We start from the raw sequence: 13,079 nt of genomic DNA on the forward strand, positions 1-13,079 counted from the left end.
TTCAGACACTTCAAAACACCAATGATGCATCAACAAGGCAAATTCATTCTGCTACGTGTGGAGAGATTTCATGACAGTTGCACAGCGCCAAACAATTACTTCCCTCCTGAGAACTGCTTACTTTCATTATTTTGACTGTAAAATTGGAGATCTGGATAAATCCTGGGTCCCATCTAATCCCTGCTACAATAGATTAACAACAAGAAAGCAGCCTTCAACTTTGCTGTCCCGATGGTTTGGAGAGAGTCAGAAAGTCATGCAGATGATTGTTATTTTTTACTAACAAATACAACAGCTTCTTCTAGAAAAAAGATAAAATATCCCAACTTTCCCTCAGCTACAAGACCTGTCCCTCAACTCAGATGATCCCCCTGTCCCTAGACTCCCAGCAAATAAGGATCTTCCTTCATCAGATGAAGAAATGCCTTCAGGGGAAGGTTCTACCAAGTTGATTTCTTCTAAAGACAATGAGCCCCACTGGACCATGCAGGAAGACCTGAATGATCTTGCCCATGATTAGTATCTATCTAAGTAGCAGTCAGAGCTTCTGGCATCCCGGCTTAAGCATTGGTCAAGGCAGATGTAAGGATCATCAGTTTCAGGACATGAACCAGGACTTTGCTTCATTCTTTAACATGGAAAACAGGTTGTGCTACTGCACAAATGTCTCTGGCTTATCTACCTCCCTTGGTTTCCCACACAATCCCTCAGACTGGCATCTTGTCATAGATTCTTCCAAGCAAAGTCTGAAAGCTGTGTTCCTGCACAAGGAGAATAAATACTCTAGCATTCCTATTGCCTACTCAGTCCATCTGAAGGAGACATATCACAATATAGAGCTCTTATTGGAAGCTGCCAAGTACAACCAGTGCCAATGGAGTCTCTGCAGGGACCTCAAGGTCATTGGGCTCCTTATGGGTATGCAAACAGGCTTCACAAAGTACTGTTGCTTTCTCTGTCTCTGGGACAGTCAGGTTGTGTCCAAGCACTATAAGCAAAAGGACTGGGGATCTAGGAGCACTTTCATGTCTGGTGAACACAGTGTCCAAGAAAATCCTCTGGTGGACATGAACAAGGTGCTTCTTACTCCTCTTCATATCAAGCTTGGTTTAATGAAGAATTTTGTGAAGGTCATGGACAAAAATGGTGCTGCCTTCCAACACTTGTGCACTCTGTTCCCAGCCTTGAGTTCTGCTAAACTCAAGGAGGGCATCTTCATCAGACCTCAGATCTGAGAGGTGCTGAAGGATAAGGACTTTGAGGAGCTCCTTACCTTAAAAGAATTGAGAGCATAGGAATCGTTTAAGTCAGTCTGCCATGGCTTCCTTGGTAACACACAAGTACTAGATTACCAAGAGTGTATCGAGAAGTTGTTATAGTCTTATGAGGATATAGCATGCTGAATGTCACTCAAAATTCGTTTTGTGGGTTGTTGCCAGTACTGCCAGACTGGCTTCCTGTGCCAGTGGCATGTAAAAAGCACCATCCAAATGTGGCCGATGCCAGTGCCACCTGACTGGCTCCTGAGCCAGTGGCACGTAAAGAGCACCCACTACACTCTTGGAGTGTTTGGCGTTAGGAAGGGCATCCAGCTGTAGGAATTTTGCCAGATCAGATTGGAGCCTGGTGCAGCCTCCTGGCTTTCCAGACCTCAGTCAAACTGTCCAACCCATGCCAGCATGGAAAATGGACGTTAAACAATGATGATGATGATGATGTGATAGAGCAAGACTGTTAAAAAAATTGAATTTACCTCATCAAAATTAGTAAAAAACACCTATTCACATCCTTGTCTCAGAGCAAAAAAATATTCTGTAAACCAGTGTTATTATTACTGACTATCATTATAAAAAAATTAAAGAAATCCAAAAATAAAAAGAAATAATCAAACCTGGCTGAATCAGCAGATTTGATCATGGAAAGGAACATCTGTACAACTTCTTTATCAAACACACGATATCGTTCCCAGTCAACATGGACATTTTTGCCATCAGGATGAGCCACCTACGATATAAAAAAGATACTTGCTTAAACTAGAAGAAAATGAGCAAAATAACAAGACATTAAATGATGTAGAAATAGAGTATCTAAGTATATATTTTCATAAATGTTAATTAATTACTGAGTAACTCCGCTTAGCTTTGATTGATTAGATCTAAAATACAGAAACAGCAAATTCACCTCTTTCGTTTTGCTCCTTCACCTCCTTGGTGGTGACAGTGTTGTCAAAGCTATCATTGTTTTTATCAAGTAAGATGACATTGAGGCAGTGTTTTCTACAGCCTAATGCCCTTCCCAATATCAACCCTCGTTTGTTTCCAAGCAAGATAATGTCTCAGACTACTGAAAAACAAAACAGTCTGGGCATGATTTTGCAGGGGACTGCAAAATAAATGACACCATTTGTATGAATGGTGAGGCTCTTGTTTACAATCAGTGTGCACATGTCAACAAGGCTGGATACACTTTCACAGTGGACTGCAAACGATAAAGAGTTAGTCATTCTTACAATCAGTTTGCACACATGTCAAGACAAGGGGAAATAAGAACTCACATACACAATCACACGTAATGAGCTTCCTTCAGCTCCCATCTACCAATTTTACCCAGACAGTATTGGTCAATCAACAACAACAACCCTTTCTACTATAGGTACAAAGCCTGAAATTTGGGGGAGGGGGATAGTCGATTACATCGACCCCAGTACTTAACTGGTACTTGATGTATCGACCCTGAAAGGATAAAAGGCAAAGTTGACTGCAGTGGAATTTGAACTCAGAACATAGCTATAGATGAAATACCACTAAGCATTTTGCCCGGCATTCTAACGATTCTGCTAGCTCACCACTTTTACAACAATAATAATGGCATAAAATTTTGGCACAAGGCCAGCAATTTTGGGGATGTGTGTTAGTTTAGTTCATCAATTCCAGTGCTCAACAGGTACTTATTTTACTAACTGCAAAAGGATGAAAGGTAAAGTTGACCTCAGGAGAATTTAAACTCAGAATATAAAGACTTGGGGTAAATGCCACTAAGCATTTCGTTTGATATGCTAACATTTTGCCAGCACATCATCTTAATGATAGTATAAAAAAGATATGGAATGCTTCACGAATTTACATATCCTTGCTTAGGGCCATGCTTATCTTCTCCGCATTGCTTCAGTTTTAGAATATGTGGTTCCAGGTTCAGTCTTCTACTATAGCTGTGGACCATCCAAAGCTTCATGGGTGGATTTGACAGACAAAAACTGAAAGAAGCCCATTGTATCTATATTTATCTCTACATATGTGTGTGTGTGTGTGTGCTTGTCCCTATCATCACTTGACCACTGGTGTTAGTTTGTTTTCAACGCTCTAACTTAGCATTTTGGCAAAAAAAAGACCAATAGAATAAGTACCAGACTTTAAAAAAGTACTGGGGTCAAGTTGTTCTACTAAACACTTCAAGGTGGTGACCTAAATATGTATGTATGTATATAAAACCCTCATATCAAATATGCATTGATGAACCTTACACTTCATTCAGAAATCAGAATGTATTTGGATGTGAGTAATTTTCCTTAAAATATTTGACTGAAGAATGTGGATCCTTTATTGAAATGCAATATGGAGCTTGTTAAAATATTTAGTTATAGCATCAGTTCATGTCACTGTGATACCAATAACACAAAAACAATAAGAAATGAAACATTCATACAAGATAAAGGATTTACCTGTACATTAATGATCCAATAGGTTTCAGGTTTAAATGATTGGATTTTATCATGCCGCTCCACACAGAAGCCCAATGTAGGTGATTGACAAGGACCATATGACACTAAAGTACTATCCAAATTGCCATACTTGCCCTGTAAAAGATGCATTCTACTTAACAAATCAAATTTAAAATGTTTAATACAAGAATTTTTCATAAGAGGATTATGTTGTTTAATAGATAAACTAGAAGAGCAATTAAGTAAATTAATTAATAATTTTAAGTTTCTTCAATCCATAAATGTGAGATAAATTTCTGGAAAGACTATTATAGGTGGAGTTAATATGTTAAGAAAGAAAGGTGGGAAGTCACAAAAAGAAAATAACTTCTGACACTGGGAAGACAGAGTCTTGGAAATGTTATTATGAAAGGAACATGTGTGGAAAAGAAACTACTTATTCTATGCATACTCAACAATTGAAGTGAATGGTTGGTTTGATGATATTTGGTTCTTGAGAAAGTCCTGCATAAATTATTACTGATAAAAGTAAAATTCTGTTCATTTGATTTATATTATAATATACCTGAAAGAATTTGGTTTGGAATCGAGTGAAGGCACAACCAACTCGCAGATCTAACTCTTGTCTGGCATCAACTGACATTGCTTCATTCTCATTAGGTGTACCCAAGTTATTCATAGCTCGCTTCACATCTGATTCTGTGATAGCACTAAAGTGAGCACGATATATGTTCTGGAAAAAAGAAAATTTATTCTTAATTTAACACTCATATTCATTTGTAAAAGCTGAAAGGTTAAAATTTTTTTTTAAAATGGAAATAGCTAGATGATGACATAGTTGCAGATTTGACAGCATAGAAGCAACATCTCTTCCTTTGACATGGATTCTCTCATGGATAGAATCCATTTCAATGTCCTTTTTAATAAGTGTGAATAAAGAATGTTCAGAAGGCAGTTCATTTACAACGGAACATTGTAAACTTTATTTAAATAAAACAAATGCTGGCAAGTAGTAACATTGATTAATCTGCATGTGAATGCGTACCAAATACACATGTATGCGAGACAGGAAAAATCTCATGACTTACTTCGTACACAGAAGAGTTATGTGGAAGCTGTTGTAAGCTAATAAGAACAAGGATGTACTGCTCATCTTGAAGCAGAGTTGTAGCTGATATCATTCAAGTGAGTTACATGCAGTTGGTGGTGGACACACCATATTCAGAAATAGTGGCATCTAAGTAGTTATTTCAATTTTACGTGTAAAACCCAAATTCTAAAGTTCTACTCCAAATCCAGTTTTAGTTTTCTATTACATATAATTGACATACTTCATTATTTTACTTTATCCATTTTTTCCAAGCTAGCAGGAGTGGAATGGGTGTTTACAGTCGGATACTTTAACAACATGCATGGGATAGGGAAGAAGATATTCTCTGTCATGTAAGCTGAGGTAAGCAGAGTTAGAAAATCTAATGAAATACATTTTTGTATTACCTTGTCAGAATTCCTCTTCATAACAGGAAGAACAGCATCAATGACTTCAAAGCAGATATTCTCACCTTCTTTATCACAATCCAGCCATAATACTAAGTAATCAGAACCTTTGCCCTAAATGATAAAATAACATACAAGTTAGCTTCAAAGTAATATGTGTTAAGAGTCTTAAAAAAAAAAATTTTTTAAAAACACAACTTTGGTAGTATGAAGGGGTAAAAAATAAACTGAATAAAATCCTGTCAACACTGAAAAGAAATATTCAATCAATAAATGGGCTTAAAAAGTAATTTTAAAACTTAAATCTTGTGTACCAAGTTTCTTAGGTTACTCAAAGTAAAACAGAGTTATCCATCTTGTGTGTATTCAGACATGCAGCAGAGAGGGACAGTACCAAACTAAAATTCGTAAATAGCTGCAAACTTCACATGTTGAAACAAAAGTTTTTAGAAGTCAGTTATACCATTGTTTCTGACTGACTTCTCTTGTAGGCTTATATTTTTAAAAGAAACTAAAACATTCTTTAGAATTAAGAAATAGTTTTATCAGGAGCAACCATTAACATCAAATATGTTCCATCATTCAGTGCTGCTCCAAAATGAATCTAAATTCACTTATCTTCTCTCTTTGAGTGTTCCTGCAATATATTGACTTCCAACCCTTCAAACTCTACAACATTACGTTAATATTCAATCATTTTGATTCAAGAAGACCTTCAATAAGATTTAAACAATTGCTTTCTTCACTGCAAATGATAATGAAAGAAAAAGCGTATATACACAATATATGAATAAAGATGTACATATCCATATGCATTTAGTTTCCTGTGAAATGAGATTTCTGTCATCCTAGATTTTTATTTGTAACTGGTAGTATTAGTACTCGAGTAATTAATATCAAACAGTCAACTTTAATGCATTCTCTAAATGAGTTGCACTTGGCAGAAGCTGGTTTCTCTTTTAATTAGTTGCTCTCTGTTATTTATACTTGGCAAAAGGATAGTAAAACTAGTCAGCTAAATCCTCATTCCAAATTGCCAAAAAAGGAACTTGTGGTCTAACCCAAGGGCTCTATTCCATAGCTAGATTAGAGATGTATGTCTATGACTGCATATGCATAAAAGGGTAAAAACCCACTTTGGTCATGAACAACCATGGGTTTGCATCTAAAAGTTCCCTTCCAAAGCACAAGTCCGAGCAAGGTTGTTTATGGAAGACCAGCAGTCGCCCATGCATACCAGCCTCTCCTCTCCATGACATTGATGTATCCAAGGGAAAGGCAAAGGCCAATACAGCTTGGCACCAGTGATATCACAACTCATTTCTACAGCTGAGTGAACTGGAGCAATGTTAAATAAAGTGATTTGCTCAAGAATACAACACAGCCCAGTCCGGGAATCAAACTCACTACCTCATGATTGGGAGCCTGACATTCTAACCACTGAGCCATGCGCCTTCACATACACATATATAGTCATTCATAACTGACACTGTTCTCAACTCCCAAAAAATACAATTCAGTACCAACAGTATATAAGTATTCTATGTAAATAAATACACACAGGTATGTTTGTGTGATTAAGAAGTTCACTTCACAAACAAATGGTTTTCATTTTGATTCCAATGTGGGTCACCTTGGATAAGCATGTTCTATTATAGCTTTATATTGCCCAATACTCTGAGGATGAGCATGATAGGTGAAAACTGCAGAAGCTTGTCATATATCATCATCGTTTAACATGTTTCCCATGCTGGCATGGGTTGTACAATTTGACCAAGGTTGAGAGAGCCGGCAGCTGCACCAGGCTCCAATCTGATCTGTAAATATTTCTACTGCTGGATGCCCTTCCTAATGCCAACCATTCCGAGAGTGTATTGGGTGCTTTTTACGTGCCACCGGCACAGGAGCTAGTCAGGTGGGCCTGGCATCAATCACGTTTGGATAGTGCCTTTTACATGCCACCAGCACAGGAGTCAATCAGTGGGTACTGGCATCGGCCACATTCAGATGGTGCTTTTTATGTGCCACCGGCATGGAGACCAGTCACGCGGTCCTGGCATTGATCACACTCAGAGGGTGCTTTTTACATGCCACCAGCACAGGAGCCAGTCAGGGGACACGGGCATCGACCACGTTTGGATGATGCATTTTACGTGCCACTGGAACGGGAGCTAGTCAGAGGGCACTGGCCACAGTTAATGATTTTGGCTTTGATTTTACTTGATTCAACAGGTCTTCTCAAGCCTATCATATCACCTGACACATCAAGGGTACTCTTAAATGGGCCAGACATGCAACACTGGCATTGGCCATGGCTGTCATCTAACTTTAGTTGCTGGATCTTCTCAAGCACAGCATATCTCCAAAGGTCTCAATTTCCTGTCATTGCCTCTGTGAGGCCCAATGTTCAAAGGTCATGCTTCAACACCTCATCCCATGTCTTCCTGGGTCTACCTCTTCCACAGGTTCCTTCCAGTTAGGGAGTGGTACTTCCTCACACAGCTGTCCTCATATGTAACACATGACCATACCAGAGCAGTTGTCTCTCTGGCACATCACATTTGATGCTCCTTATACCCAACTTTTCTCTCAGGGCACTTACACTGTGTCGTGTATGCACACTGACATTACACATCCAACAGAACATACTAGTTCATTTCTTTCAAGCCTACGCATGTCCTCAGCAGTCATGGCCCATATTTCACTCCCGTGTAGCATGCCAGTTCGCACATATGCATCATACAGTCTACCTTTCATCCTGAGTGAGAGACCCTTAGTTGCCAGTAGAGGTAGGAGCTCCTTGAACTTTGCCCAGGCTATTCTTATTCTAGCCGCTACACTCTCAGAGAAACCACAGACTTGATTGCCTAGGTAGTGGAAGCTATTAACTACTTCTAGTTTTTCCCACTGGCATGTGATGGAATCTGTTTACTGTACATCTTCAGTGTTTATTGCTCCTGTGCATCTGCTTCACACAAAAACTATCTACTCAGTTAACCTTCCTTTGATATTACTGCACCTTTTATGTGTCCATAGCTTACACTGGGTACACTGTATTGAGTTTCTACCCACGTCTTTTCTACAGATCGAGCAGGGCCATCTACCTGAAGAGGTTTGTGATTTGACAGCCTTCCTACTTACTGAGACTTTGGTTTTGCCTAGGTTAACCCTAAGGCCTTTTGATTCTAGACCTTGCTTCCACACCCTAAACCTCGTCTCTAGTTCAGCTATTAGAGCAAGGTCATCAGCATAGAGGAGCTGCCAGGGACAGCCTGTCTTGAATTCCTCTGTTATTGCCTGGAAGACTATAATGAATAAGAGGGGACTGAGGACTGATCTTTGATAAACCCCTACTTCTACCTGAAATTCTTCACTATACTTGTTGCCAACCTTCACCTTACTGATAGCAGCCCTGTACAGCTCTTACCAACCACTCATCTATCCCCAGGCTTTCTCCAAGTCAACAAAAGCCAAGTACAGAGGTTTATCTTTGGCTTGATATTTACCCTGAAGTTGCCTTACCAGAAATATAGCATTAGTGGTACTTCTGCCTGGCACAAAACCAAACTGCATCTCATCTAGGCTAACTCTCTCCCTAATTAGTTGGGCTATGACCCTCTCTGTAACTTTCATCACCTGATCCAATAATTTGATACTCCTGTAGTTATTTCTATCTAAGACATCACCTTTCCCCTTGTAGCAGTTGACTAAGGTGCTGCTACACCAGTCATTGGGTATGACTCCCGATATTTTAAGCATCTCAGTGGTGATTCCCAATGGGCCAGGTGCTTTCCCTGTCTTCACATCCTTAATTGCTTTATCTACCAGGGTACTGTCGATTCAGGTAGCTGGTCCCTCAATTGGGTCAACCTTTGGCAGATTCTCCTCCTCCCATTCATTCTCCACATTCAGCTGTCTTTCATAATGGCATCTCCAAGCCTCTTTTTTGCAGAATCATTAAATGCAAGGGCACCATCATCCATGCGGACACATTTCTCTCCTATGACAAAATAGTTTTCTCTCACTCTGTCTTGCAATCTGAAATACTTCAGTTGTTTGGTCCTCATGTCACTGAACATTGGCAAACTTCTTTTCTGCTATTCCCTTGGCTATGTATGTATATAGACACAGAACAGAGTTCTGTATAAGTATGTGTCTATGTGCATTTATAGTCATACCGTCTACACCTTTATCTTCCATAACATAATAGTTGATAAGTATAAATTGATAAAGTAAGTGTCATACCGAAATAAAGCACTGGGGTTGATATGATTAAGTAAACCTTTGAGTTGGGTAGAGTGTCCCAACATGGTAACAGTCAAATGACAGAAATCAGCAAAAGAATAAATGTATAATTTACCTCTTTCTTTAAAAAGTCTGGCATATGAAGATTTGGTGAAGCTTCTTTTTTCACAGTAGGGGCAATAAATAATTCCACCTGAAAGTAAAAGAGAGTATTAGTTGAATATGTAATTTATAGCATATGATATTAAAAAAAAAACTTTATTCAATTTAATAGCCAAGCTTTCAAACATTGAACTGGTAGATATCTTAAATAGTCTTGATCATATGTAAGCATTTAAATTAAAGTTAAGGCTGCAATAATGTTAATATAACAATATCATGTCTCGCAGAAATGAATTAATTTAATTCCTTTTGTTATGAGAACTGTGTCTGACACTTGCAGTGACGAACTGATTCTACATTTTTTCCACCTTCAATATTTAAATCATTGCTTATTTAATTTGCATGATTAATTTTTAAGAATCACAACTGTATTATTTATTATCTGCTTGAGATGTATGTCTAACCTAGTGCAGTTCATCATTTCTCATACCCTGATACCAAATGGGAGTTACAGTTTTAGTGATTGTCCAAGAAAATTTCCTTGAATGAGGGAGTACCTGATAACTCAAATGCACATGGCTCAAATATAAATTAATAGAATATTTACTTTGTAGATATTCTTTTAAGCCTACAGCAATATGTGAAACCATTCTCCCAGTAACTTATCATCCATTCTAGATGATATTGCAGTATTTATATAGGTTTATATCCAATCTTATTAAGCCAAGTACATATGTCATTATCATAGTATCAAAAGGATTTGTCTAACACTAAACATTTCTAGAACATAGTTGTTAATAACTGCTTAATTGCATCAGCTCCATTGTTTTTACATGTTATTACTTCCAGCCACTCAGCCTGGGCCAAATTAAGGCCCATAGAGGCCCTAAGCACTTAGAAGGCTTTGGTGTCCTCAAGTATATGCAAATGGTTCAAAATGTAAACAATAATAAACCATAAAATAAATTTTTATTTTTCAAAATGAAACAAAATTAACAGTAAAATGGAAAATAATGTTTAATTTTGTATGCTCCCACTTATATTTGAACAGTATTCTCCTTCATTTTTTTTTAATTGCAAAGTTTTCAATGATATCGTTAAAATTAATTTTACGTAAAACTTCTGCTTCTATACTTGGTAGAATATTTCAGCAAGTTTAAAGGGATTTCTTTCATGCTGTAAACCATTTTCATTTCTGTGGTGCCCCCGTCCCTTGATGCCCTAAGCACCTGCTTATTTTGTGTAATGGTTAATGTAGCGCTGCAGCCAGGGTTATACATCAGCAAAGTATTAAGAACAGTCCTAAATTTGACAAATGTTATCAATATACCCTCATTTCAACACCTCAGTTTCTTTAGGCCATGTGTGCACTGTATGAAGCTAATATCAGTTTTATCCTAGCACACTTCATACATCTTACATAGTATTTCACACCTTCACAGTAACCTGGCTATCATATTTCCATTTTTAACCAATTTCTTGTAGCCTCTGGGCCACAATATACACCATTATGCACTTCTTTTATCATCAATGTTCTCAAAACATTGGAAGAACAATTAATTCTCGATTACATAAGATACTATCTGATTGTTAATTTACATTTAATTGACTCAAACAACCTTTATGGCAATGGAACAACAATTGGTTTAATTACTATTTAAACTTTTCTTAATACAGCAAATAATATATAACAGTTTCTACATCATGATAAACCATCATCATCGTTACATCCATCCAAAATAATAATATGACTAAATGCCAACAATGATAACGCATCAACTGGTGGTATTTCAGATTTTTTTTTTTTTTACATAAAACATTCCATAATGAAGAACCGTCGTTTGTATGATTTACCTAATAATACATACAAATGATAATTTTGGGAAACCACAGATTTTGCTAAAAATAAATTCTAGGACTAATGAATATTTCCAGCCAAACAAAAATGCTACACTCTTTGAATACACCATATAATCACCAAAGTGTCTCTTTCATTATCTAAATTTCTGCTATGACCTCTTTTGAGATGTCAACTCTGGACCAATTCTGCACTTTGATATTAACATTAATTTTGTGAAACAATGTAAGAGACAACATGTGAACCAAATAATGATCAAATATATAGCATTAGGCATGGCTATGAGGTTAAGAAGTTCACTTTGCAACCATGTGGTTTCAAGTTGAACCCACTGCACTGCACTTTGGGCTAGAGTTCTCCACAATAGCATCAGGCTGATCAATGTCTTGTGAGTAAATTTGGTAAGTGGAAACTACAGGAAGCCATTTATATATGTATGTGTGTGTGTGTGTGCACTCAAATGTATGGATACTGACATTCCTTGGTTTCACTTGTTACTACCGGTCATATGATGTTTATCTTCTTTGCCTTATGAGCAGTTGCTGTGTATTTTGAAGACCAGTGCAATAAAAAAAAAACAAAACAAATCCCTTACTTGAAAAAATAGTTGAGGCAACAGGAAGAGCATCTTGCCTCAAAAACCTTTCATAACCAAGTCCTCATGCACCCTAGCATGGGAAAATGAACATTAAACAAATATCTCCCATAGAAACTGACATGCCCAAGAAAACGTCCTGGTTGCTTCCTAATCATTGATGGTTTTACATTCATAATTCATCCATGTTAGCATAGAATAATGGATATATGATAATGATGAATTCTCATAACTAAACACCGATTCCTTTGTTTGTCCACATTCTCCCAAAAGACAATTCACCAATCTTTAACAAAAACATATAATGCAGCAAATTGGCAGAATAGTTAAAATGTTACAGATAAAATATTGCAGTATTCATTTTGGTTCTCTGTGCTCTGGATTTAAACCCAGTTGAGGTCAGTTTTGCCAATCATCCTTTGCAGGTTGATTCATCCCAATCTCCTTCAAAGAAAAATCAGCTGGCATCAGACATAGGAGCAGCCTTAACACTTCTGCTGTGGAGGACAGGTCACTTTCAATATAGCAAGGCACCAAGTATCTTGGTCCTTTGTCATCTTGTCTGTGTGTGTATGTATATATATATATCTGCATGTGTGTGTGTGTGTGTGCACGTGCATATTTGTATTTGTTACTCCACTACTGCTTCTCAACTGGTGTTGGTTTGTTTACATCCTGTTAAGTTAGCTGTTTGGTTAAAGACACAGAAAGAATAAGTGCCAAACTTACAAGTTTTACCAATTGTAAGCCATTTTAATAGTACATGTTTTTACCCACAAAAGCAACAATTATAATTAGATTTGTATTTGTTTCTATCAACATGTGACACAATATTATAATCAAAGCCATTAATACTTTCTATATTTTGCTTTTGTTTCAGTCATATGATATATAGAAATATAGAAATTGTAAGTTGTAGAATGAATTCAATGCATGATTTCAACTTTGGATCACTTGATTTAATCTATTTTAATGTCTTTCTTTTTATACACATTCAGTTGATTCTATGTCATCTACGAGTCTCATTTGAATTACATCAACTTTGACGGTGTGTTCATCAATTC

General features: G+C 37.2%; 1 protein-coding gene and 1 non-coding gene across 2 annotated transcripts in view; both read right to left on the reverse strand.

The window, feature by feature from the left end:
- Nucleotides 1–13,079, reverse strand: part of LOC115232347 (DNA topoisomerase 3-beta-1) — a 39,849-nt gene that overhangs the window by 15,817 nt on the left and 10,953 nt on the right. The window contains exons 2-6 of the mRNA XM_029802184.2: nucleotides 9,576–9,653; nucleotides 5,216–5,329; nucleotides 4,284–4,451; nucleotides 3,719–3,853; nucleotides 1,892–2,004 (exon numbers count right to left, since the gene is read on the reverse strand). Of these exons, the coding sequence (XP_029658044.1) occupies nucleotides 1,892–2,004; nucleotides 3,719–3,853; nucleotides 4,284–4,451; nucleotides 5,216–5,329; nucleotides 9,576–9,653 (608 nt within the window). The remainder of the gene's footprint in view (nucleotides 1–1,891; nucleotides 2,005–3,718; nucleotides 3,854–4,283; nucleotides 4,452–5,215; nucleotides 5,330–9,575; nucleotides 9,654–13,079) is intronic.
- LOC115208857 lies at nucleotides 3,096–3,203 on the reverse strand. Its single transcript, XR_003881292.1, has one exon. It is a non-coding gene; the product is annotated as a U6 spliceosomal RNA (small nuclear RNA).

This window comes from Octopus sinensis, linkage group LG2 (genome assembly GCF_006345805.1).
Source record: "Octopus sinensis linkage group LG2, ASM634580v1, whole genome shotgun sequence".
NCBI lineage: Eukaryota > Metazoa > Mollusca > Cephalopoda > Octopoda > Octopodidae > Octopus > Octopus sinensis.